The sequence below is a fragment of the Heloderma suspectum genome, chromosome 5, assembly GCF_057233095.1.
Source record: "Heloderma suspectum isolate Gila_16-S chromosome 5, 16-S_ref, whole genome shotgun sequence".
NCBI lineage: Eukaryota > Metazoa > Chordata > Lepidosauria > Squamata > Helodermatidae > Heloderma > Heloderma suspectum.
In genome coordinates this window covers 219,118,567-219,146,158 of record NC_139462.1, presented here as the reverse complement: position 1 = coordinate 219,146,158, position 27,592 = coordinate 219,118,567, and the positions used below count along the sequence as shown (strand labels likewise).

At 40.0% G+C, this 27,592-nt stretch overlaps 1 protein-coding gene across 4 annotated transcripts in view; it reads right to left on the bottom strand.

Moving 5' to 3' along the window:
* Positions 1 to 10,128: 10,128 nt before the first annotated feature.
* PAXIP1 (PAX interacting protein 1) overlaps positions 10,129 to 27,592 on the bottom strand; it is a 42,144-nt gene continuing 24,680 nt past the window's right edge. For 2 of the 4 annotated variants that reach the window (XM_084859329.1, XM_084859331.1), the window contains exons 11-21: positions 27,307 to 27,428; positions 26,684 to 26,868; positions 23,724 to 23,767; positions 21,882 to 21,949; positions 21,155 to 21,257; positions 20,640 to 20,808; positions 19,404 to 19,504; positions 17,393 to 17,527; positions 17,226 to 17,301; positions 12,795 to 12,855; positions 10,129 to 10,869 (exon numbers count right to left, since the gene is read on the bottom strand). In XM_084859329.1, the coding sequence (XP_084715455.1) occupies positions 10,854 to 10,869; positions 12,795 to 12,855; positions 17,226 to 17,301; positions 17,393 to 17,527; positions 19,404 to 19,504; positions 20,640 to 20,808; positions 21,155 to 21,257; positions 21,882 to 21,949; positions 23,724 to 23,767; positions 26,684 to 26,868; positions 27,307 to 27,428 (1,080 nt within the window). In that variant the 3' untranslated portion in view covers positions 10,129 to 10,853. Of the gene's footprint in view, positions 10,870 to 12,666; positions 12,856 to 17,225; positions 17,302 to 17,392; positions 17,528 to 19,403; positions 19,505 to 20,639; positions 20,809 to 21,154; positions 21,258 to 21,881; positions 21,950 to 23,723; positions 23,768 to 26,683; positions 26,869 to 27,306; positions 27,429 to 27,592 lie in introns of those variants that run through there. The other 2 variants (XM_084859328.1, XM_084859330.1) reach the window with 1 other exon arrangement.

Below are 27,592 nucleotides of genomic sequence, written 5' to 3'. Positions count from 1 at the left end.
ACAATATGCTGGCATCTTTTGCATTTTAGCCCTGCTCCCTTTTCCTTTGGCCACACCCATTCTCCTTCAGCCCCACATACCACCCCAAAGAGCTTCTCTGAAACTGAATTCTGCCTTCAGGCTGAAAGAGATTCTCCGCCCCTGCTACCTTGGCTCTCGTCCAACAGACTTCCTGATAAGAAATAAAGGGATAAGAACATAAGAAGAGCCTCCTGGATCAGACCAAGGGTCCCTCTAGTCCAGCAATCTGTTCACACAGTGGCCAACCAGGAACCCACAAGCAGGGCATGAGCGCAACGGCACCCTCCCACCCGTGTTCCCCAGCAACGGGTGCACATAGGCTCACTGCCTCTGGTACTGGAGGTAGCACGTAGCCATCAGGATTAGTAGCGATTGATAGCCTTCTCCTCCAGGAATCTGTCCAACCCCCTTTTAAAGCCATCCAAGTTGGTGGCCATTACTGCATCCTGCGGTGACGAATTCCATAGTTTGACTACGTGCTGTGTGAAGAGGTACTTCCTTTGATCTATCCTGAATCTCCCACCAATCAGCTTCATGGGATGACCCTGGGCTCTAGTATTTCGAGAGAGGGAGAAAAATGTCTCCCTACCCACATTCTCCACACCATGCATAATTCTGTAGACCCCTACAATTTTAGTTAAGCCTGATCATCAAAGCATGACAAAGACCCCAAAGGGGACCCTTTTCATAGGCTCATCTTCAGGAGTAGAAGAAAATACTCTCTTCACATTGTTGATTAAATTTATATCCTACTTTGCTGCCAAAAATGGTGCTCAAGGTGGCTAGCAATAATAAAATACATAAGAACAGAATCTTGGTGGAAACATAAAAACGCATAAAAAACACACACAATGAAACACATAGCAAAAAATAGAAGCAAACAGTACCCAAACTGTAAAAAACTCCAAAACCTGTTCAGCTTTACATAAAAGCAGCCCTGCTGGATCAGACCAAAAGTCCACCTAATCCAGTTACCTCTTTCCCCCAGTAACCAGATACTTCTGGGAAGTGCTCAAGCAGGCTGAAGTAAATTGCCCTCTCCCATTGCTGCTACCCAACAACAATGGGTAGCAGCCATGGGAGCTGGGAGAGCTTTAGCAATGGAAGACTCAAAGTTGGAACTGGAAGCTCACTTGGCAGAGAAAATGCCCAGCACAGTCTCCAGGGTGCTGCCCACCCAATGCCTAGTTCTCAGAGTTCTAGGCATTGGGTGGTGGGCTCTCTGGGAAGCCCCACAAGCTGCTTCCCTGCTGGAGCAGATGCTGCAGCAGAACAGTCACTGGCAAGGTTCTGCAAAGAGCCCGTCCAGCCAAAATGCCACATTCCAAGGGGGCCTTCCTGAGAGTGAGGCATTCTGGGTGAGGTAGCTTTGAAGCACAGGCCATCTTCAGGGCCACCTTACCCAGAATGCCTCACTTTGAGGAAGGACCCTCGAAGTGAGGCATAGAGTGGGAGGCAGGGTGTGGTGCTGTAGAGCCAGGAAAAGGAAAGAAGAGGAGGAGGGTGTCAACTGGGAGGAAAGAGAAGAGAGGGCGGCAGCATGTCTGCCTGTGAGGCACCAAAATACCACCTTGACTAGGGTGTCAAAACACTGTGAGATAGGGCTGGGCTGAAGGTGGTATTTCATGGTCCCTTCTCATATCCTTTATCCTCACAAGGCTGCAAGATAGGTTAGACTGTGAGAGAGCAATGGGACGTAGTCACTCAGTAAGCTTTGTAAAGTAAATCCTGATCAAGGATTTGAACCCAAGTCTCCCTGGTCTACGTCCACCACTTAAACCACTAGACCACACTGCTAAGAATGCCCATTCTTTCATCCCTCCACCCAGATATGACCCAGCAGAGGGAAAGAAAAATCAATTCCCCCCCGCCCCGTTGTTGCTTCCTCGGAACATTTGACACATGACGCACCTTATCCCAGCTATTAATGACATCACTAAGGTCCTAATTGAAAATAATTGAGATCCTGTGTGTGCACGCATGTGTACAAGCAACACACGTGCATCCATCTTTGGTTTTGCTCTCTGTGGCTCTGTAATGAAGGACATCTTCACTCCAATAGGGAGGGCAGAGGGGACTTCATGCTCAACAATGATTTTTACGGATATTATGACTCGCAACCCAATGGCATAAGCTGAGATAAGGAAGCCTTCAGTTTCTTGTTTTGCCAAGGGGCAAAGGTTCTTTCTAGGATTCAGAATCAATAAGCACACAGGTGGATAGAAGTCAAGGATTTTATTAAAGAGCAGGCAAAATGATACAGAATAACATTTATTCATTCATTCATTCATTTCATTTCATTTCTATATCGCCCAATAGCTGAAGCTTTCTGGGTGGTTCACAAAAATTAAAACCAAATGGCACACAATAAAACAATTTAAAATATATAGAACATTAAAACCACATAAAATACTGATACTGAGCAAGATAGCTTACTTCCCCTTTCAGTTGTTGGGAGCTCCAGGTGAACGACAACAGAAAGACCCCAGTCAAGCAGACGGCACGCAGCACCTCCATGGTCCAGGTCTGTGTTGAAGCTCACTGTGGGCAAGCCTCTGAAGACATTTATACCTGATTTCTCCTGTTGCTACGTGCCCTAATTACTCACACCTGGGGTGATGGACAGATTCTCAGGTCTCATGACGTTCATACGTTACTGTACTGCCCAAAAGCTAAGCTAAAGCAAGTAAGTGGCCAACCTAATTGATTCAGGACTGTATGCTTCCCAAGCAGACAACTGACCTTGGAAAGCAAAGCCTCCAGCCTAGAGGCTTAAGAGCTCTTAAGGGGGACAGGTTTTTAAGGTTCTCCAGGAGGTTCAGGCATGCAAGGAACAACTGGGACACACCACTCTGTCTCCTATCTCTTTGAAATACAGTGGCCTTCCGGTGCATTTCCTCTACACATCACAGAGGTTTACTCCTCTAGCACTGTACACATAACCTCTCTCTTCAGTTCCAGTTTAGACACAAGAAGTGCTTTGTAAAACAATTGCAAAGGCAAACTGGAATCCTCTTCGGTCGAGAAGCAATTTGCGACGTTATCAATTCACTGAGTGTTGCAGCAGAGCCGGTTTTGACATTTTCTCAGAGACCTCACCTGAATGCAGGCATCATGCCCCCTAGTGGCAAATGGCAATCATCATCCTTGTCTTTTGTAAATATATGAGCTTAGATAAATATGGTTCCGAAACATCTTGGACTCCAATCCACCCAACATCAATGGCAGTGGAGAACCCCTCATGAAGTTCCCCAAATGCAACAAAGGGCGATATCCAACACTGTCATTCAGTTAGTGCAAATGACATTGTGGTAGTGGAAACTAGGCTCCAAACTATGCAGAAGAGGAGAATGCAGCTAAAGTTACACTTGCACAAGCACAGCTGCAGAAGTGGTTGCACATCACACTTGTGCAACCCGTTGTGCAAGCAGTTGCGCATTATGCTTGTGCAACTCATGTACGAGTTGCGCATGATGCTTGTGCAGGTTGCAAGCATAATGCGCAACTGTTTGCACAATGGAAAGATTTGGCAGAGGTCCCCTAGTGCTATTCAAGTTTGCAGAATGACACCATTAGATGCTGTCCAAAGACAAATAAAAAAGAAAGTAGGTAAGTGGTAATCTATATTGACCAAGTGGGCAATTTAGGAAAACATGCATGTTCTAACCACTTGGACAGCAGGTTGTCAGAATTTCTTGCAAAGTCTTACCATGTCCTTGTTTTCCCAGATATCTGATCAGGTGGCAAGGGTGTGTTAACATTTTAAAACTGTCAGCTAAGAGTATGAATATACAACATACAATAGCAGCATAATATACCCATAAAGAGCAATCTCATAAAATAAAAGAAGCCTGTGCACAATTCAGCTGATCAGTAAGACTTAAAAGTACTTAACATTGACTGGATCACAATCAACTTGAAACTTGTTAGAAAGGCAAATCACTCAGGCTTAAATATTTAATTTTAATTGTACACAAAATTATGCATATTTTCTATATAATAAAAACTGACATTACATGCTATTACATACTATCGTAACTACTGCTAAAATCAAATATCAGTATCAAATAGTCAGTGACTAGTCAGTAAATACCCAAAGACACTCTAATGAAAATACTAAACATTGAACTTCACATACAACATTTGGGGAAAAATTCATTTCAACCCTGCAACAACCAAACACAAGATGGCAGCAAAGGCCAAATTTGAGTATTTTTTATTACTTCCCCTTTATGTCAGTGAGAAAAGTGAGAAAGAATGAGGATTTATTCCGCTGCATATAGATTTAGTTTTGTGTCATGTTATTCACTGGAATATAGTTTTCTGTGCATGCACTAATATTAATGATTACATTTATAAATCTCCCCGATACATTCAACATGGATAACATTTTGAAAAAGGAAAATGCTTATGATCTTTTTGGATCTTTCTGCTGAGCTCTTGCAGGGTTCCATTTTGGACCCACATCTGTTCAATATACACATGCTGGGTATTCTGTGTGAAGGGCGATAGCTTAGTGGTAGAGCACGAGCTGCGTATGCAAAAAGTCCCAGGCTCAATGCCTGGCATCTGTGACCCTTCCCCAACCTGAGAGTGTGTGGGAACACTTAACAGCCAGAACAAAAATACAGTTTTTGAATTGTATTAGCTTCATGAACAGTTGGGTAGTTTACTGCCTGCCTATTTTCCTTTCATCTCCACAAACCATAAGAGCTATCTGCTTCGAAAACAAATAATGAAAATGAAACAATAGTCAGGAAGGGAAACTGGAATATTTCCAAAATGGATAAGCCCCCGTAGGTTGCCCTGTGGCTACAAGCCAAGGTTGGAGTGGAGATAGTAGAAAGACAAGACATATATAACATTAAGGTGCCGGGCGCGGGGAGGGTTGTGGGGAGTCTCCACATTACACATTGTAGTTAAGTGTGCAGTCCTGGGCTTCTACCATGAAGTCCTGCCCTGAATCTACCACTGTGCTCTAACTGGGCTTATGGAGCACATAGCAGAAATATTCTGGTTGGTGGACACATTGATGCTGGAGCAGCCCTGTAGCACCTTGCAGATGAACAAATGTATCACGGCATCAGCTTTTGTGGACCAGAGTCACTCAGATGAAATGGACTCTAGTCCACAAAAGTTTGCTGTAATAAATTTTGTATTCAATGAAGAGTTCTATGCCTTATGTTCATGGATAATACACGAGAAGAGTAGAATTGTCTTTTAAGAGAGCTAGTGTGATATGTAGTGGTTCGCACACTGGACTGGGGCTTGGGAGACTGGGGCTCTACTCTCCACTTGGCCCTGAAGTTCACCGGGTGACCTTGGGCCAGGCACTGACTCTCAGCCTAACCTACCTCACAGGGTTGTTGTGAGGATAAAATGGAGAGGAAAATGATGTAAGCCACCTTGGGTTCCTTGGAAGAAAAAGGGTGGAATATAAATATAATGATAAATAAAATGTCAAGGGCTAAAAGCATTGAGAACAAAGAACTTTTGAGAACTGTAGAGATCCATCCCATCTACAGTACCATGCAGAAAAAGCAAGCAATTTGTGACAATATGGGTAACGGGGGGCGGAGGGGGCAGAATAGTAAGTTACCAAGTTGCTAACTGTTAAGAATTATACTACTCAAATCTCCTATTTCAATCTGAAACTACAAGTCAAGTTTTCTAGGTAGAGACTTTTGAAACTATAATGGTAAGAAACAGATTCTTTTGTAAGAAATAACAGAAGGCCAAAGAAAAGTCAGCATACTGTAGTAACTCCGACTGTAGTAACTCCAATTCCAAACATACTCCAACTATCCCCAGAGAACAGTCCGTTTTCTGGGGGCTGTCTCTGGCAAGTCATTCTTCAGTATTTCTGCTTTTTTTTTTTTTTAAAGGGAGTTTTAGGGGCTTAAAAAAAGCCAGCATACCCACATGTGCACAATCTTTTTCAACCCCTCCCCATAACTGCCCATATTTTAAATGCTGCTGAAAGTTTGTAAGTTGCAACAATTTTGTTAAGTACAATCAGATTCACTGTGAGTAGGGGTGGTTGAGGATTTTGTTCGGTGTGCATTTTGAAGAGAACCAACCCAATTTGCAGTTCCTGGAATAAAAAGGGGAATCGGAACACAGACACCCCTTGATTTTCACACTTCTCTGTACTTTGCAATATAGTTGGCTGAAAAAATGTACCAAAACTTGTATAAAGATGCATATTTTAGGTTAAAATCCATACAAAAATGTATTTTAGGAAAAAATGAATGAAAATGTGTACTTTTTAAATGGATTAAAAATAATGCACATTTTCGTAACGTTTTTTTAATTGCTGGTTGATGTGGAAACTGGACAGAATGGCCTTTTGAATGCACACATGCGTAATGACCTGGCCTGGAAATAGACTGACCCATCCACCCCTAATTGTGAGATAGAAGTAGTACTCAAAAAAGAAAGACAGAAAAAGAAACCACATATCTACTTCAGAAGCCTTTGGAAAATGAGCTGTTGGGAGTAAATTAACCCAGCATATGCCAGCACCTAGCATCACGGATGCAATGAATATGAACCTGAGCACACTCCGGGAGAGAGCGGAGGACAGGAGGGCCTGGCGTGCTGTGGTCCACGGGGTCACGAAGAGTCGGACACGACTGAACGACGGAACAACAACAACAGTAGGAAAGAGCTCTCAGGTTACTGATTTTTAGGGCAAGAAGAGATGTATTATAATAGCCTTCACCAACCTGGTGCCCTCCAGATGTGTTGGATTACAACTCTCATAATTCCCAGCCAGCATCACCAATGGGTATAACATGTAAAATGCCCACGACTGCCAGCACTTGAAACTAAGCACCAGCCCTTTGAACTGTACTTAGAAACAAAATGAGAGCCAGTGAAGCTGTTTTGAGGACTGATTCCCATTCTCTAGTCCCAGTTAGCTGCCAAGCAGTCATGTTTTTCATGAACTGAAGTTTCTTAACAGTCTTCACACAGCAGTCTCATATGCAACATATCACAATAGTCTAATTGTAGGTTACCAGTACCTGGAAAGTACTGAAATATTAATATTTTCCCAATTCTTTGACTGTGAAAATTCCGTTTTGTTTCTATCTGATCGCAAGAGTAAAATGAGCCTTTTGTGAGCAAACACATGCAACACTTTAACAGGTAATTACATGTAAAAGGACTTGTCAGAAATGCTGAACAGTCCCCATAATAATGCATGCTATTTTGCCCAGAGCTTGCTCCCAGGTGCTTCTGGGAGTCTGACCTTGATCTTAGTCAGGTTTTGTTATTGACTTAGATTTAAAATGGGTAGCTAGTTCTATGGTGTGTGTGTGTGTATGTATAGCGAGAAGAGTATTTGGAAATTATGGATTGGAAGGAAGTGGGGGGACTTTAGTTCAGTGCAAGAGAACATGCTCTGAACATAGGTTTCAGATTCAATTCCCAGTTTCTCCAGGTAAGACTGGAAAGATCTGAGGCCCTGGAGAGCAGCTACCAGTTAGGAGCACTGGTCTGAAAGGGTATAAAGGCAGCTTCCTATATTCCTAACCTTTGGTTCTTCTACATAAGTTTTGGAACTTGAGAAAAGCAATAGAGATATGAACTGTGTTTCAGATGTGGCAGGCTTAACAGGACAAGACCGCTTACACATAAAAACAGACTAGTCTAAGATCCTGACTAATGAGTTGATGAACACATGAAATCAGCATTACTACACCAGAAAGAGCCATCACCACCAACTATGGCATAATAATGGCATGCAAAGCCATTGTTGGGAATGAGAGTTAGAATTAGAGACAAATTCAGACCCAGCTTTTGGATTCTCTCATACTCTTAGTGTCTAGGGCAGCGTCAAGATTAAAAAAATAATGTGGCATGATTATCTATCTGTGTTCAAAATTTATATTCCATTTATATAAAATGAACACACACAAAATCTTCAAATGGAATAATTATACAGAACATAAATGTAGAAGAACATCTACAGGCAAGAAATGTGAGACAAGAATGTTCCAGTTTGGGAACAGGTGACTACCACTGAAAGCTGTGTGAAGGATACTGGAGTTTAAGGACAGCGACTATTTGCCCATGTTTCTCCTACAAATTAATATAAATTGTACACCATTTACATTGCTGTGGTGGCGAATCTGTTGTACCTTCCATGGTGGTTGCGGAGTTCCCCAGTGTGAACAAAGAAGAAACACCATCAAGAGTTATAGCGCCAATTGCTTATTAAAAGATACATTGATCTAGTTGCCAAGGTTCCGCAATAAAGGTGTTTCTTTAGAAAGTACGCAAGACCAAACAGAAGTGGTTTAAGTATGTATTTTCAGCACCTCAAAACATGTACAATTCCAGCAGGAGAAAAGGCAACTCTAATTTCATCTGTAGCAGTTAGTGCAGCGTCTTCAAAGTGCATAGCAAATGATCAGTAAGTAGCATTCAGTGTCATACCTGTCATGTTTAAACATTAAACTATCAGACTTTATACGTGCAGCTTCTCCACATGAATCATGTATCCTTTTTGCCATATGTGGCCCTTCATTTTCAGAAACACACTTGCACCATGGCATGCTGTCAAGTGAGACAAATGCTGATTATCTCAGCCTATGTAAGTTACCAAGAATTCCACGGTTTCCCAAACTGGAACATTCTTGTCTCACATTTCTTGCCTGTAGATGTTCTTCTACATTTATGTTCTGTATAATTATTCCATTTGAAGATTTTGTGTGTGTTCATTTTATATAAATGGAATATAAATTTTGAACACAGATAGATAATCATGCCACATTATTTTTTTAATCTTGACGCTGCCCTAGGTTTAACTTGGACACTAAGAGTATAAGAGAATCCAAAAGCTGGGTCTGAATTTGTCTCTAATTCTACCTCTCATTCCCAACAATGGCTTTGCATGCCATTATTATGCCATAGTTGGTGGTGATGGCTCTTTCTGGTGTAGTAATGCTGATTTCATGTGTTCATCAACTCATTAGTCAGGATCTTAGACTAGTCTGTTTTTACGTGTAAGCGGTCTTGTCCTGTTAAGCCTGCCACATCTGAAACACAGTTCATATCTCTATTGCTTTTCTCAAGTTCCAAAACTTATGTAGAAGAACCAAAGGTTAGGAATATAGGAAGCTGCCTTTATACCCTTTCAGACCAGTGCTCCTAACTGGTAGCTGCTCTCCAGGGCCTCAGATCTTTCCAGTCTTACCTGGAGAAACTGGGAATTGAATCTGAAACCTATGTTCAGAGCATGTTCTCTTGCACTGAACTAAAGTCCCCCCACTTCCTTCCAATCCATAATTTCCAAATACTCTTCTCGCTATACATACACACACACACACCATAGAACTAGCTACCCATTTTAAATCTAAGTCAATAACAAAACCTGACTAAGATCAAGGTCAGACTCCCAGAAGCACCTGGGAGCAAGCTCTGGGCAAAATAGCATGCATTATTACGGGGACTGTTCAGCATTTCTGACAAGTCCTTTTACATGTAATTGCCTGTTAAAGTGTTGCATGTGTTTGCTCACAAAAGGCTCATTTTACTCTTGCGATCAGATAGAAACAAAACGGAATTTTCACAGTCAAAGAATTGGGAAAATATTAATATTTCAGTACTTTCCAGGTACTGGTAACCTACAATTAGACTATTGTGATATGTTGCATATGAGACTGCTGTGTGAAGACTGTTAAGAAACTTCAGTTCATGAAAAACATGACTGCTTGGCAGCTAACTGGGAATTCCAAGCCCAAATCACTGAAATCCTCAAAACTGTGAGAACAAAGATTTGCTGTCAGATTCAAAGATTATCAGTGGGAAGAATCATCTTAGATTTGCCTCAAGGCTTGCTCTGACTGCAAACATGAAAGGTATTTTTAAAAAAGAAAGCCCAAACTTAGATTACTAAGACGTTTTTGTCACTTGCACAGAAGAGTCTTGGGAGCCATAGATAGCCAACTGGCTGCACATTACCCACCCTTGTTCCTGCTGAAACAGTGTAGTTTAATTAGTTTTTAAATAATATTCTGTTGATAGTTAAATAGATTAACTATATACAGTAGCATTTTGCAAGAGCAAATCACCTTGGATGAAATAACTACAGCTGTTAATTCCTTTTTGCATATTTATTTCATAAAAATTACAAGAAAACATATCATAGCAGAAGATGAGTGACTTCAAGCTAACTTCAGTAGAAACACACATAACATTAACAATAAATTCTGCTTAAAATACTTGGCTTTTAATATTAAAACACACCTGGTAAAATAAATGGAAGAATATCTTACAGCATTTGGAATAATTAGAGTAATTTACTCTTACCAGAGTGTGCCATAATTGCACAACATTTTAAAAAACAAAACTAAATTTTAAAGAAAGTGTATTTAAAAGTATATTTATTTAAAAACTGGGGTTGTATCAATATAAAAGAAGCAGAATAATAAAATAAAGTACAAAATATTTTCTTCCATAATTTAAATGCACCACAAGCCCTTTTCTCTTTACATTTCAATTTTGATTTTGGTTAAGTACCACCAGTTGTTAAAACTTTAAAAAAAAATCAGGAAAACTAATTTGTTATATAAAAAGTAAGCTCTCTCTAGTCTGTAGTATAATACAAAAAACATAGTTAATTATGTTTTAATAATAAAAGGTTATACATCTTAAACAGATGCAGTAAATGTTTGTTCTCCTGCACTGAACTGTTCATTGCCCTTCAGCAAAACAAGCGGAAAACGAGAACTCAAGGAAGTACTGATGAATTGATCCACAGGCTGGAAAAGCTTGAAGGAAGGCTTCAAGGAGTTTGAAGCATTAAGGCATTTCACTTCCAGTCAAGTAAATTTATATGTAGACTTTGTTAAGGAAAAAGCTACCTTGAAATGTGTAGAGATTGCTGTAATACAAGAGAAAGGTAAGACTTCTGTTTCTTAGACTACATATATCAATACCATTTTATAGCCTTCTAACATGATCAACACTTCATATGAACTTAATGCCAGGACATAATTTGATCTGTGTTTTCCAGGTTGTATTTCATTAGAATGCATGTGTTTCAAGATGTGCTGTCTATTGCTATAAAGAAAAAAGTACTTCAACAATGCCAATTCCAATAAAGATATTTTGATTCAGCATATCTGTCATGTATCAGAGTAAATTATTAAGACATTTCTGGTGCCCATGGGCACCAACATTACCTTGGACACCTTTCTCCGTGCCTCCCAAGCTGTCCTACCCATCCCACTTATTTTTTAAAATTAACCATTTCTTAATTTCTTACCAGCAGCTGGGATTGCTGAGAAATAGGTTTCTGTTGGTGATGAAACCTGTAGATTCAAAATGAGTTGTTCAGTGTGTTGGGGCTCAGAACCCCCCACTCTGCTTTGTACTCAGTTTTTGGAGCAGGTCACTTGTCCTTTGCCATGCCTCCCAGAGAGCCATTTTGTGGAGATGCCAAGAACCATTTCTCAAATTGTCAAATGTGCTCACACCCCAAAGTTAAGCCTTAAATGGCTCAGGATCAGTCCGCCTGAAGGAGTGCGTTTCCCCTGTTCCTGCCCGACTGCCAAGATTGCCTTAAGAGGCTCTTCTCTGGGTGCTGCTGCCCACAATGGTGCCACAAGTGGCTACCAGGGAATGAGCCTTCTCTGTATTTATTATTTATTTATTTGGGGTGTTTTTACCCCACTCTTCAGCCGAAAAAGGCTCCCAGAGTGGCTTACAAAGATGAATATTAAGACAGTCCCTGCCCTCAAGCTTACAATCTAAAAGACATGACACAAAAGGAAAAGGGATTGGGAGGGAGGAGGGGAAGGAAAGCAAATACACCAATGACTGATGTATAGGACCAGATTGGTCTCCCTCCTGAGATGATGTTCATCCTGGGAGGCAGGAGGTGCAGCCCCCCAGTGGCCCTCGGTTCTCTAGCCAATGGATGAGGCCAGAGTCTGCAGTCCCAAGGAACTCTGTAGTGGCCCCCCGTCTGTGGAATGACCTTCCCAGGGAGATCCGCCTGGTGTTCTCATTGAATATATTTAGACGCCAGGTTAAGACCATCTTCTTTAAGCAGGCATCTAATCTATTGCTTTATTTACTGCTGGCTCCTCAATGTTTTTAATATTTTAATGTTTAATATCTTATTGTTTTGACACTTGTATTGCTGTAATATTTTTATTTATTCTTGGGTATGCTGATTGCCCCGAGGGTACTTGCCAGTATACAAACAAAAGTTACCTACCCCTGCTCTGAAAGAATGCCCTGAATTTCAGGGGAATCCAAAATAACTCAACTCCACAGGTGAAAACTGGCAACTGTATTTCAAGAAGTCTGTGAGAGCAAAGAGAGGGAACCAAACACACAATGAAAACAGATGACTTTAGTTTACTTGCATTCCAACTCTCAACATAGCTATGACCTGGTTTGCACGACATGGCGGGTCACCATGGGTTAATTAACCCACAATTAGCTGCAGCGTGTGCAGTTGCTGTTTTGAATATGCAACCTCTGATCAGGACAATTGGCGGTTGCGGCGTGTGTGTGAACCCAGCCATCATGGGGTAACTGAGAGTTAAACAATCCTCACTTAACCCTCAATAATTGGGTTAATTAACCCACAATAAGCTGCTGTGTCATGTGAACCAGCCCTATATTAGATAGAACCATGTACTCCACATAGCCAACCAATTCTGTGAATTTTACCAACTGCAGAGACCAAAACCTGAGATTTGAATTTTTGCAGAAATCACTCTATTTTAGTTAGCAATATGAAAGGATATGAGTCATAATCCAGTGTTTGAGTAAGAACGCCAGTCAAAACAAACTCTGCATTGTGGACATCTGCAAATAGAGAGAGAATACATGTACATAGATCAGCACATCAATACAGAGGAATGAACCATGGTGAACTGTTATTACTGACTTGGAAGAACGTGCAACTCACGAGTTTATTCTTTATATTTAAAGTGCTTTGACTGAGAGTACTTGGATCTAGAAGCTACCAAGTCAAAGTTAGAAACACACCAATGTGTCACTTGTTCAAGATAACTATGAAGCTGGCTGTGTGTGTGCACACATGTCTGAGTCATGAGACACTCGTATTAAATGAGGCAGCCTACATAAGGGATACCTGGCAGCTGGGTCCTAATTATACATCTCTACAAGCTGTGTCAGATTGATGCAGAATTGCAGCTGGTGAGCTGGGCAAGGCATGTTACATGGCCACTTATAAGCTGGGCATGTGCCAAAACTACCTTGGGCTGTGCTGCACTTTAACTAACATCTTCAACTTTAAGTAATAAATATATACACTGTTGAATTTGGATTCTTTTAATTCAAATCATGAAATTTTGTTGCAGGAAGTTCAAATGTCTCATCCTGTCTCTCATGCTATTATTTTAGTACTGAGCTCTAAGTTACAGTGGAAACAGGCACATGCAATTTTTCATTCTTCACACGGTTTACCAGAAACAGCAAATGCAAAGCTAGAAAGGAAAAGGCAGTAGGAAGGCCAGTCAGAAATGGGAAGATGACGGAGAGGGTATAATTGCTTTGGACATTGGTTACAAGATCTGCTCAGGATACCCATCTAAAGACTACGATTTCCAGAAAGCTGTGTTAGTGTGTTGCAGCAAAAAAAGAAAGTCCTTATGGTGCCATAAGACTAACGAATTTGTGGCATAAGTGTTCGTGAAGTAGATCACAAAATGCATGAATTGTTATCCTAAGTTGCAGGTATATACATAATAGTTGTGGGGGGTGGGGGGGAGTGTGAAAGTGTATGCAGCAAGGTCAAAGACGAATGACATGCAAAAAGACGAACAGTGACAATTACATTAAAGGTTAACGGTGGCCATTCACATCACTGCTTTGTAAATAAATGGCCACTGTTAATCATTAAGATAATTGTCACTCACCTCCCCAGCCATTCTGTATGTACCTGCAACTTAGGATAACACTTCATGCATCTGATGAAATGGACTCTAGTCCACAAAATTTTATGCTATAATAAATTTGTTAGCATTTAAGATGCAAATACTATTTGTTGTTTCTAAAGATGGGTGCGGGGTGCAGACTTCTGTCATGGCAACACCTGGTCAATCCCTGACATTTGCTAGTAATTCTTAACACTTTAGGAGGACTGGCAGAAAATGTCACCAAGAAGCCTTATGATGTAAACATTTGACATCTGGAGCCACAGCGAGGTGAGTGACAGAAGGTATATAGTTGGCTTTGATAGTAACAAGTTTCAGAATTTTTCTGTCATTTTCTTCTGCACCTCTTAAAACCTTAATTACCACCAGTAAGTGTCAACATTCCTCAGTTTTCTGACTCCACAATGCACACATGCATATATTATATATCATACAAACATATTAGCATTTAAATTTTGAAATAATTCAAGGCCTTTTCAGAAATTTAACAAGATGGAGGCAGAATGCAACAAGCAAAAATAAGATTAAAATTCAACAGTATTAAACATCAAGGCACTAGGCAAAAAGGGCCTGGCTGAGAAAAAAGTGCTTTCAGGTAGTATGCAACCAAACATGATGAGAATTTTATATCTAAATTTATTTATTTCAATACAGGTACAAGTTAAATTCAACCCAAAGTGTTCTAAAACCTGGGGAGGGGGGGGGGAGCAGAGGGGGAGAGCAAGACTCTACTTAGTACTAGTGATGACAGAGTGAGTTGTTGGCGTTGGAAAGAAAGTGAGAAGATAAATGTAGATGGTTTAAAATGCATGCTATAACTGAATTGTTTTAATGGTTTAATTGTATTTATTATTTTATGTTAAGCTGCCATGGGAATACTTGTGGATCAAAAGAAGTAGAAATGGAATTATAGTACTTGTAAGATATAAATTCACCTACATGTCAATGGTTATTCATGACATATAATGAGAGTAGAGGGGCTGCATATTTGGGCCTCATCCATCAGCCATAGGACCAACAGCCACTAGGAGGCTGTACCTCTTGTCTCCCAGCAAGAATACCATAGCAAGGGGGAGATCAACCTGGACTCATCCTACAGCCAGAGAAGGAGCCCTCACCTTTTTTTTTGTATAGAATCATACAATAGTAGGGTTGGAAGGGGCCTACAAGGCCATCAAGTCCAACCCCCTGCTCAATGCAGGAATCCAAGTCAGAGCATCCCTCACAGATGGCTGTCCAGCCTCGTCTTGAACGCCTCCAGTGTGGGAGAGCCCACCACCTCCCCAGGTAATTGGTTCCATTGTCGTATTGCTCTTACAGTCAGGAAGTTTTTCCTGATGTTCAGCCGGAATCTGGCTTCCTGGAACTTGAGCCCATTATTCCGTGCCCTGCACTCTGGGATGATCGAGAAGAGATCCTGGCCTTCTTCTCTGTGACAACCTTTCAAGTACTTGAAGAGTGCTATCATCTCTCCCCTCAGTCTTCTCTTCTCAAGGCTAAACATGCCCAGTTCTTTCAGTCTCTCTTCATAGGGCTTTGTTTCCAGTCCCCTGATCAGCTTTGTTGCCCTCCTCTGAACCCTCTCCAGTTTGTCCGCATCCTTCTTAAAGTGTGGTGCCCAGAACTGGACACAGTACTCCAGATGAGGCCTAGCCAGTGCTGAGTAGAGGGGAACTAGTACTTCCCAGGATTTGGAAGCGATGCTTCTATTAATGCAGCCCCACATAGCACTTGCCTTTTTTGCAGCCACATCACATTGTTGGCTCCTATTCAGCTTGTGATCGACAACAATTCCAAGATCCTTCTCGCTTGTAGTGTGGTTGAGCCACGTATCCCCCATCTTGTAACTGTGCATTTGGTGTCTTTTTCCTAGGTGCAGAACTTGGCATTTATCCCAAATGCACCTTTTTCCTAGGTGCAGAACTTGGCATTTAAATTTCATTCTGTTGTTTTCTGCCCAGCACTCCAGTCTATCCAGATCACTTTGAATTTTGTTTCTGTCTTCCAAAGTATTAGCTATCCTGCCCAATTTGGTTACATCTGCAAATCTGATCAGCATTCCCTGCACCTCCTCCTCCAAGTCATTCATAAAAATGTTGAAGAGCACTGGGCCCAGGACTGAGCCCTGCGGTACCCCACTCGTTACCTCTCCCCAGTTTGAGAAGGTCCCATTGATAAGCACTCTTTGAGTCCGATTCTGTAGCCAACTGTGGATCCACTGGATCGTTGTTTCATCTAGCCCACTTTGAGCTAGTTTGCTCATCAGGATATCATGGGGCACTTTGTCGAAAGCTTTGCTGAAGTCGAGGTATATGATGCCTACAGCATTCCCACAGTCCACAAGGGAGGTTACTTGTTCAAAAAATGAGATCAGATTTGTCTGGCAGGACTTGTTTTTGACAAATCCATGTTGGCTTCGAGTAATCACGGCATTGTTGTCAAGGTGCTTCCAGATGGATTCCTTTATCGTCTGCTCCAGAATTTTCCCAGGCATTGATGTCAGACTGACTGGTCTGTAGTTCCCAGGTTCCTCCTTTTTACCCTTTTTGAAGATAGGGACAACGTTAGGCCTCCTCCAGTCATCTGGCACTTCCCCCGTCCTCCATGATTTCTCAAAGAGAATAGACAGTGATTCTGAGAGTTCTTCTGCCAGTTCCTTTATGACTCTAGGATGCAGTTCATCTGGCCCTGGAGATTTGAACTCATTCAAAGTAATTAGGTGTTCCTTGACCATATGCCTATCGATCTCAAGCTGAATTGTACAGTATCTATTAGATTGTGGGCCAGTGGCAGGGTCTTATCTTTCAGTATCTATGCCGTGTTTAGAAAACGTTAGGTACCTTGTGAGCGTTAAATAATAAATAAATAAGACTGTGGCATGAGTTTGTGGTTCTACATTCTTACTTAGTCTAAAGCGTTTTTGTATACATCATGTCTTTGCCTTTTGATCACTGTACCAAAAGTTAACAATTATGCTTACCTCTAATTAAGTGTAAGCCTACTTCTACACCCTGGAAATTCTGTAGAGGTAAATGTGAACCTATAAAAGAGTAACTGTAGAAGGTATGTGCCTGGGGACAAATGCTGGAAAATGAAACCACCACTTGTGTGCACAAACCCGCTGACAAGCCCATGCCACTCCGACTCCATATCCAAATTACTAGATTATGAAACATTCCTGTACCCATTTTCTATAAATCCAACAATGCCTATATTGTAAGTGCTAAGTTGCACTGTTAAACATAGAATTGTTGTACAAGGATAACATGCACATACCTATGCCTCTGGCAAAGTATTCTCGACATAAGTGAAGATCATTTTCACAAGAGATGAGGATAATCTCTGACAAACTCTAAAATTAAAAGAAATGTATCTGTATCAGTTGAAATAGACTAATTTTCTTAACTGCAACACTTTAGAAAATCAACTGAGATCACACTCACTTTGTTTTGTTTGTGTTCCATTAGTTTTCGGAAAGAAGGTTGTTTGGACAATACCTTTCCACCTGCACATTCCACAATAGATTTCATGGTAGAAAGGCTAGGGCAAATTCCAGGTGTAATATAGAAGTACTTTCCCTAAAATCAAGAGAAATGCAAAGCACGTTTATATTTTGCCTGTCTGCATTTGTGACACTGACCAGTAAGAAGGCAGTAACTAATTCTTTTAACCATCTGTTATAGAAAATAGTGTTAGGAATTGGTGCAGTTTGCCAGCTTCCTGTCAGTGGATAGCACTTTATTTACTGCTATGTTAATGGTTCAGCCTCTCCTCCATTGTGAGGAAATTTTCTGGTTTATTCTTAAGTTGATATTCACCCTGGATGCCCTGCTAATTTCATCTGCAGGGGTGGACAAGGGAGGTTCTGATTTTTTTGCAATCCTACCTATTATATGATCTCAGGACAATCCCATTCTCTCTTTTTATACATTGTATAAAATACTGGTTGTTTGCCAATATTCAATGTCTTTCATTATTTATTATACTATATTATTATTAAGCAGCTAACATTTCTAGGTGTTCAGAATTTTTTTTAAAAAAAACCAGAGAATCTACCCACAGCTTTACAATCAAAGAATAAAGGTGAGACACGTTAAGGAGAAAGGGAAAGGAAAGAGGAGGAGGGTCAATTGAGGTAAGTCAGGTGAGTTTTAAAGTGAAAATAGAAGGAAGTTGGAGACCAGGTAGGAAGGCAGAAGCTGCATGGGAAAAGGGACACAGGCAGGAAACGGGATAATCTTAGACTGAACTAGAAGACTGGTACCTGTTGAGTCCAATGAAGAGCATGTCAAGAAAGAAAAGACCTAGAAGGAGACCTTGCTTCATAAAATCAGAGGCTTCCTTGTCTTTTCACTGATTTAAATGAGGAAATGAACAACCCGCTATAACTTTTTGATAGAATTGGATGAATAGTAGCCTGTTGGAGTGCATGAAACCTGCCAAATTTCAGACAAATAGTTGCTGGGGTTTCTGTGCTAGACACCTTTAAAGTTTAAGTTTATTTGTTTTTTAAATCAATTTTTTAAGTAACTTTATTTCCAAAGGAGTAGCCATGCTAGTCTGTTGCAGCAAAAACAAGAGTCTTGTGACGGCTTAAATTTATTCTGGCATAAGCTTTCGTGGACACTGTCTGCTTCATTAGACGCATGAAGTAATAACTTCAAATTGGCAGATTTATATACACACACATGCTGGGGTGAGTCGAAAATGTAAACTATGTTGCCAGAGGGAGTTTAAATGCAAAAAGGTATAGATTGTGGCATGGTTCACATGATCACAGCAGCTTAAACAAGCCACAACAGTCGCCTTTTGGTTTATTTGAGGGTTGTTTCCCCCTCAAACAAGCCATGCTGCCCAGGTTCGGACAAGACAATAAACTGTGCCCGAATGGGTTATTAGATAAATGGCGTCCAGCACACACCGCGGCACACGCACACTTAAACAATGATGATTACCTTGACTGTTGCCATTCACAATTCATTGTTGATAACACGGACATAACTGCAGTAGTGAACTAATTAACATAAGTATTATTCTTATTATTTAATGTAGTGTGATAAAATGTAGATGTAGTCTGATAAAAAGCCACAGGAAATAGTGTTGAATCTCTGGATGATCTGTACTTTAGCAACCTTAAGGTAATAATCACTGTCTGTACCTTTTGGCATTTCAATGCCTTCTGACAAATTTTTCCTGAAGGTTTTTCATATTTCTGCAAATGTTGGGCATTTCCCCAAGCCTACTGTTATCTCCCTCTTGAGCATGAATATTGCCGCTTTGGCTTCATAAGGGCAAACACCTGAAGAATTGAGATCATTATTTGTATATATGGTAAAACCTAAAATAGCTAAAAATATTCATTGTTTTCTGGGCCAGTATACATGAAGAAAAAGAGAGTTTATTTAATCATTTGGTTCAAAGTACCATGCATTCAGCACCTTAATAAAAGTGTACCTTAAAGAGTGGTGCTACTTGTGCTCTCTTTAGAGATTCTTCTAAGCTGAAACAGAAAAGAACTTCAGCTTCTGCATCTCTGAGTATGTAGCTTTGCTCTTCTAAAATCGGGGAAAAACACAGTCATAACTATTCATAACACAAAACGATGTAAACATTATCTGTTACTGAGAAAACAATCACTCCTAGAACAGATACTGTTACTTTAGTTTGGGTGATCAGATTTTATATCTGTTTTTGGTTGCCCCATTGGATGTTTCAGTAATACCTTTCTTTAAAAGCAATATAAAAAGGAAGCTCCCAGTGGGGCAGCTTGTTGTCTTAAAAAAAAAAAAAAAATCAACTGAATTGTGAGAATGGCTTGAGAAACCTAAAGGCACCACCAAAACCATGGCCTGGGGTTCACATTTAATGACTACCCAGAATACAGGCTGAGCATGGGTTGTTGTTGACGCGGGTTGTTGCTGAATCGTGGGTGTTGTTACATGCGAACCCCGTATTATGGCTCAACTGTGGGTTGTTAACCACGAACAACCCAGGAAGAGAAACCATGGTTTATTGTTGGGTTGTGAATTCTGGGTTGTTCATGGTTAACTACTCACAGTTAAACCATAGTGCAGAATTCACTCGTAATGACAACCCACGATTCAACAGCAACTCATTCAGTGACAAGCCATACTCTGGGTTGTCGTTTCGTGTGAACCAGGTCATTATGAAAGAAACTGAAGTTTTAAAAACATTTTCTTTTTCTTTTTAATTTATCAGTGGAGGGAATAGAATGGGAGACAATTTTAAAAATCACTGAAGTATTTGAAAAAAGAAATGATTAAAAAAGTCCTGCATGTCCAGCTATAAAGTGTGTTAATATAGACCATAAAAAAACAAACACTGCTTTGTAACACTATGCCAATAAGTAAAAAGAATGAACATGGCCTAATTTTGAAATAGATGTAGTATTTATACTTGTCCTGATTTTTTTTTTTTTAATCGGCCTCTTTCATATTTGTGTTGTATATCGCTTAGGAATGTCTTAATACAAGTGATTCATAAATAAAGCTAAATAAATAAGTATTTAAAGACTATTTTAACAATGTTTAACCTGATTGTTTCAGTTAGGTTTCTCTCCTGCCCCCCAACTTTAATAACAGGAAGGTCACTAATTTGTGCACACCTCATTGTTATGTTTTAAGAGACTCTTTACATCTCTTATATTGAGCAACACTAACATTTACTTACCTATAAACTTCTGGCACTTGAAACACTCTTCTAACCATTCCGGGGTTACTATATGTTTTACAACTGAAATTGCTGTTAGGAATTTCACAGTACGGGTCACTTTACTAGCTATAAGGTGAGTGCATTTCTGGGCAGATTCTGCTACTTCGCCCCCAAGAATGTACAGTTTCTGAAAAGTATAAAAAACAAAAACAGATTAGAACCTTCAGCCACATCATAATCAAGCAACTAATTAGAGGAGGATGAATTAGGGCTGGTTCACATATATCTTTATTACTGTACAAGTACATGACTCACAGCCAAGTGTGTGAACCACTGAAGAGCATTGCATTTGAGTGATGCAAGATGATACAACAATTCTCTCTGTGATGCTCTATTCCTGCAAAAGCCCATTCACACATGCAAGTTATCAGTCAATGCAACAAATATATATATGTGAAAACATCCCTTACATCTACGATATAGTCGTGTATAAGAGGGTTTCTTCTTTTATTCAAAAGAAAGAGGGGAGTCACCTTGATATACTGATGCACCTGTGTAGGCTCAAATCCTGTGAAGAGCACCACTGGTGTCAATTCTGGTGTCAATTTCTTAGTAGGTGCTGGCAAGTCTTCAATTCTACAAATATAAAATGCTGTTAAGTTCTGACCACCTTCTGAACTTAAAATTCAAGGATTATGTTAAACCATTTGCGAGATTAAAATGTACATGGAGAAAACTTTCCATTTAGTACGCCCATTAAATGTGTAAAAGTATCACAGCAAAGAGTTCACTGCTTTTGTTTGGATTTGGCTGGTGTAGCCATCTTTTGTTTGCAGACTACATTATCATTTGGTTGAAGTATCCATGAAGGACAATACTTTCAAATGATAAACTTAAAAACACTTGAATGATACTTCAAAACCTTCTGTCCTCCCTCCTTAGGGTATATGTGTTCCTCTTTTTTTCTGCCATATTGTTCATATGCCTCTCATTTAAATATATTACTCCTGTCTACACTTTATATAGAAAGTCTATTTTCTTGTTTGTTGTAAGAGTTTGCATCCTCATGCCTCCTCCCAAAATCTTCCTCCTCCTATTTGTCCTTTCCCCATGACACAAGCTTCTCTCTAGATAACCATCAGCAGAATGATAATGCAGAAATTGCTTGAGGTTGAACTCTAAAACTGGTCTGATTAAATTTGGTAACAATATGACATTCATAAGGAAAATCTGAACTGTTAGAGGATGGCCATCTCTCACCTTGGCCGCTTGGTTGAAGGCTGAATAACTGATTCATTTTGCTTTGGTTTAAGCGGTAATCTCACACCCTGCAATTAGACAATATATATTTGGTTTTCCTATGCACTAATTATTTACTGTTGTTCCACAGAAAAATCTTTAACTATAGTAATTAAAGAAAAAAAGAACAGACTTCACACCTGTATTTAAAACAGACACACTTATAGCACAATCCTATACATGTCTATTCATCAAGTTCAATGGGGCTTCCAGGAAAGTGAGTATAGAATTGCTGCCTTAACGCCATAGGATAGGAAGCTACATGCATTATGAATAAAACATATTGTTTTATGTTGCACTCCGTGGTTTTAATTTTTGTGAACCGCCCAGAAAGCTTCAGCTATTGGGCAGTATAGAAATTACTTAATTAAAGAAAATGTACTTACTGTTTTTTTCAGACAAAATATTGTCTTATTTTTATTTTGTGCACACAACATAACATTGTGCTTCATCTATTAGCAAATAAGTATATAAGAAATTCCCAAAAGAAAGCTTACAAAGAGAAGGAAAGATGTTCAGGACATGCTCAAAGGTATGTATGAGTTTGCACATAATTCTAAGCCAGGATTTAGTGTTATGAACATGAGCAGGAATATGCCTCCAGAAAGCACCAGGCTCAAACATTCTCCTCCATGCAGCCAGGAGGAGTAATAAGCTAGTATTTAATTTCACTTGCAGCATCCACGTTTATATAAGAATTCTTATGGGGAAAAGGTTGTAGGTTTAAACATATTACTGTGTTTCTGGGCAACCTTTTAACACTTTTCTCAATGCAGCAAAGTTCTGTGCATCCAGTCCAGCAGATCTGCACATGGATTGCATTTGTGGTACTGGAGCACACATTTCTAATCATCACAGTTTTAGGGAAAATCCTTAAAATTTCATATGGCATAGAAAGTTTCCTAAAATAGTTATTGCAACAATATCAGAAGAAAAAATATAACACACTAACACAGGCCACAAATAAAAGCATTTATCAAACCAATTCTTAGTAATCCTGCAATGTACACTGGCTACTCAGCAATTTGGATGCGGCAGAACGTGAGAAATATTATACACAGTACCAAATATTGTTTAGTGAGAAAGAGCACCAGCTTTCCCATCCACATGCCCAAACTCTAAAAACGCCATCTGTTGTTGCCCTTCTCCGAGAACCTCCCACATCAGAGGCAAGGTTGCTGTCAACTAGGGGCAGGGCTTTCTCAGTTGTGGCTCGTGTTATTGAATTTCTCTTCAAAGATGCCCGCCAGATATCTATATTGTTATAGTCTAGGTACCAGGCAAAATCCTTTTTATTCACCCAGGCATTTTAGGTACTGTCTCTGATCATTCATCTGCTGCTTTCATCTGTGGCCTGTTTTAGTGTGTTATATTCGGGGGGGGGGGGGGTCTTCTTCTTCTTATATTGTTGCAAACTACTCTGGAATCAATTTTAAATGAAGGGTGATACAAACATATTTTAAACCAAAAATCTTTTATGAAATTATATTCCTTCTTCCCAAACTGATTTCTTTTACCATTCCCCACTGATTTATTTATTTATTACATTTATATACTGCCCAACAGCCAAGGCTCTCTGGGCAGTTCACAACAATAAAACCATAAAATACAACATGATAACACATAAGACTTAGTAAAACCCAACAGCAGTTACAACCCAGGGAAAGACTGGGTGAAAAGGTGCGTTTTTAGGAGGTACTTGAAAGGTGCCAATTTTTCTGCTTCGTGAGCTGCATGGGGGGAGGGTTTTCTACTTAAATAGTAGTTAAGATGAAGAAAACCTAAAATAGTGAGTCCACATACCATTAGAAGTTCTGATGATACCTTTAATGGCACTCTCCAAGCATCTGGAAATAATAAACAGAACCAGCAAATAAGAATAACTTCTTACGCTAAGTGCATATCTTTTCTTGGTGCTCCAATGAGCTCGTTCAGTACATCCAGCCCTTTCAGGCTAATCAGCGCACACATAATCTGACAGTCTACATAGAACATTCATTTATTTCACAAATAAGAATAAACAAATATTCAGGGAATATGGTGGAGTCTAGATAAGGTAAACAAATACATAGCACCTTTTGTTTCAAATACTACTTCCTACCACTTCCAGTTTTGCATTAAGCTTCTAGCAGTAAGCAGAGCAATTTAAATCAATGATTTAAGCAAGAAAAAGACTGATTTAAATCACTGATTTAGATCAAGTTTCCCACTGATACTTCTTCACATATTTCCTAAAAACAATAATGTAACTGATTAAAGCCCAGAAGGTAGAGACTAGGAATAAATGGTAAATTCTCCCAAAGGAGGGATGTAAATAGTGGGGTCCCACGGGGGTCTGTGTTAGGACCAATGCTTTTCATAAATGATCTGGAATTACAAGTGAGCAGTAAAGTGGCCAAGTTTGCTGAAGATACCAAATTATTTAGGTGGTTAAAACAAAAAGGGATTGTGAGGCGCTCCAAAAGGATCTCTCCAAACTGGGAGCGTGGGCACCTAAATGGCAAATGCGGTTCAATGTAAGCAAGTGTAAAGTGATGCACATTAGGGCCAAAAATCCTAACTTCAAGTATAACCTGATGGGATCTGAGCTAGCAGTGACTGACCAAAAGATCTTGGGGTTGTGGTGGGCAGCTCAATGAAAATGTCAAGCCAGTGTGCGGCTGCTGTAAAAAAAGGCAAATTCCATGTTAGTCATGATTAGGAAAAGAACAGAATAAAACTGTGAATATCGTACTGCCCTTATACAAATCTATGGTGCAACCACACTTCAAATACTGTGTACAGTTCTGGTCACCACACCTAAGAAAAGATATTGTAGAGCTGGAAAAAGTGCAGAAAAGGGCAACTTAAACGATCAAGGGGCTGGAGCAACTGTCCTATGAGGGAAGGTTACAACAGGTGGGATTGTTTAGCTTGGAAAAAAGGAGAGCAAGGGGAGACATGACAGAGGTGTTCAAAATTATGCGTGGTGTGGAAAATGTGGATAGGGAGACATTTTTCTCCCTCTCTCATAATACTAGAACCCAGGGTCATCCCATGAAGCTGATTGGTGGAAGATTAAGGACAGATAAAAGGAAATACTTATTCATACAACACATAGTTAAACTATAGAATTCACTTCCACAAGATGTAGTGATAGCCAACTTTTGGCTTTAAAAGGGGGTTAGACAAATTTCTGGAGGAGAAGGTTATTAATTACTACTAGTCCTGATGGCTATGTGCTACCTCTAGTATCAGAGGCAGTATGCCTATGTACACCAGTTGCTGGGAAACATGAGTTGGAAGGTGCCGTTATACTCATGTCCTATTTGTGGGTTTCCCACAGGCAGCTGGTTGGCCACTGTGTGAACAGAATGCTGGACTAAATGGACCCTTAGTCTGATCCAGCATGGCTCTTCTTATATGGTTCTCATATTTGACCACTAAACTATAATTTATAACTACAGTATCATCTACACAGACTGGGTTCGTATGACATACACCACAGTACGTTGTAAGCCTTCTTTCTATCAGCATGGCTTATTGTTACATCCGAACCCAGAGCAGACAATTCAGTTTGTTAATCACGCACAAGCCACCATGAGAACTCATGGCTTGTTGTTGGCTTGTTAAGGGTGACTTGTCCTCAAGGTGGCTTGTCAGGACGCTCAAACTGAGCATGATGGCTTGTCCAAAGTGGCTACAGATCTGCCTGGCAACAGCATCAAAAAGTCTAGCTGCTCCTCGTGATTTCTTTAGTGCCTCCTTCCTCCCTTATCTGTTATGTCCACCCCTCTACCTACACAGAAATGACACAATGGAATGTCCTGAATGAGTTCACCACCTTTGCTTCCCATGCTGCTTCAAAAGTACGTAAATGTGTTCACAATTTTTTATTATTATACTAAGGCTGTGGCACGTGTGGGGTGCGTGCGACTGTCATTTAGAATATGCAACCCCTCGGGGATTGTTGTGTTGTGCTAACCCAGCGAGCATAGATTTTGCAAGGGTTAAATAACCCTCACATAACCCATGGTCTGTTTTAGGGTTAAATAACCCACAACAAATCACAGCATGTCATCCAAACCCAGTCAATCAATGGAGACGCAAAGCCTCGGATTTCTGAGTCTTGATTCAAGTTCAGTGCCTGAGTCAGAGCACAAGTGCCGAATCAGGATCTGAGTTGAATCAAGTGGTCAGTGCACACGTCTAATATTAACCTAATTACGTAAGAGAAACTTAGTATTTCCTGTAAAAAAAATTAAAAATCTTATTTGAAATTAAAAACCCGATTTAAATTAAAAAATAACGTTTTTTAATTCATCTGTTTTTATTCACCCTGGGAGTAAGCCCCAATGAGCCCTATAGGACTTACTTTTGGATAAACATGCTGGGTTGGACCACATTTGCACAAGTGCTACTAGGTTAGATGAAGTGGCCCTCCCTGCCCCATACTCCCCATGGCAGCCCCTCCAGCCCCCTGTAAATGCTGCACAGAGGGTAAGGTACCCTACTGAGTGGTGTGACTTGTAGTGCAGCAGGGAGAGGGATTCCTGAAAATCTGGCAGAGGCACCTTCTGTGATCAGAGCCCTTGCACCCATGGAAAGCAGATCCTGGATCCAACCTGATTAATTTTGCACTTTAAATCAAACAGCACATATACCAGCATGTCCTGAAATATGCCAAGTTCCATATGCCTGAGCATCAGATTATCATCATTTTTGCACAGAGAGATAAGATTTGTTTTTCATACGTTTGTTTTATGTCTAGCAGGTCTTCTTACCGAGAAGGTTTAGAACTAGATGCTGATTAGGAGCAAGTGGTTCTTGAAGACTGAATACTGTATATCGATTGTTCTGTATTTGCCTCAGTGCTTCAAAATTTCCAAGTAATATATCACAGAGCCATTGTGCATTTACACATGGTATCCTCCACTCTTTGGCTTTCTCATACTTTAAGCTACTAGGCCTTGTTATAGAGGAAAGAGAGACACATAAATGATACTAGACATGTTAAAACATACTAACCTCTCTGTTCAGCATTTAATTTTACATTTTATATTATTTTTATGAATTATTACAAAATCGTAATGGTTACTTCCAAGCACGTTAAGTGATTTGTGAACCTGAATGTGTCCTTTCACTTGTTAATACTTAAAGGCCTATAAAAGCATACAGTTTCAAATCATTACACAAATTATGAAGGCTTGCATACTAGTTATCTTTTTATCATTAAAAAGAAAACATTTAGACTATAATATGATTTAACAACGTAACTGAAGTAGAACGTCCCTAGCATGATTTGATATATCATTCTAAATTCATTCTGAAAAGAGTATGTTAGATAACTTTCATAACTAGAGAAGCATGTTAGTATTCCAGAACACCATGGTGGTAAGCCACTTACTCTTTACAAATGAGAACTGTGTTGCTCCGACAAAGATAACCTGTGTACTTTGCGCCTGCTAGGTAGGCCATCAGCTTGAGGTCATCTCTGTCACTATCAACAAAACCTGTCACTGAGATTATCTGATACAGAAAAGAATGAAAGTTATAAATATGAATGTAGACTAGATATATTAGATCAAGTGCCATAAACATTTAAGTAACTGAGAACCACTGGATGTAGTTTGAGGCATTGAAAGAGGCAAAAACAGTTCCCAGTGTAAGTACAAGTCCCTCTTGGCCCTTCC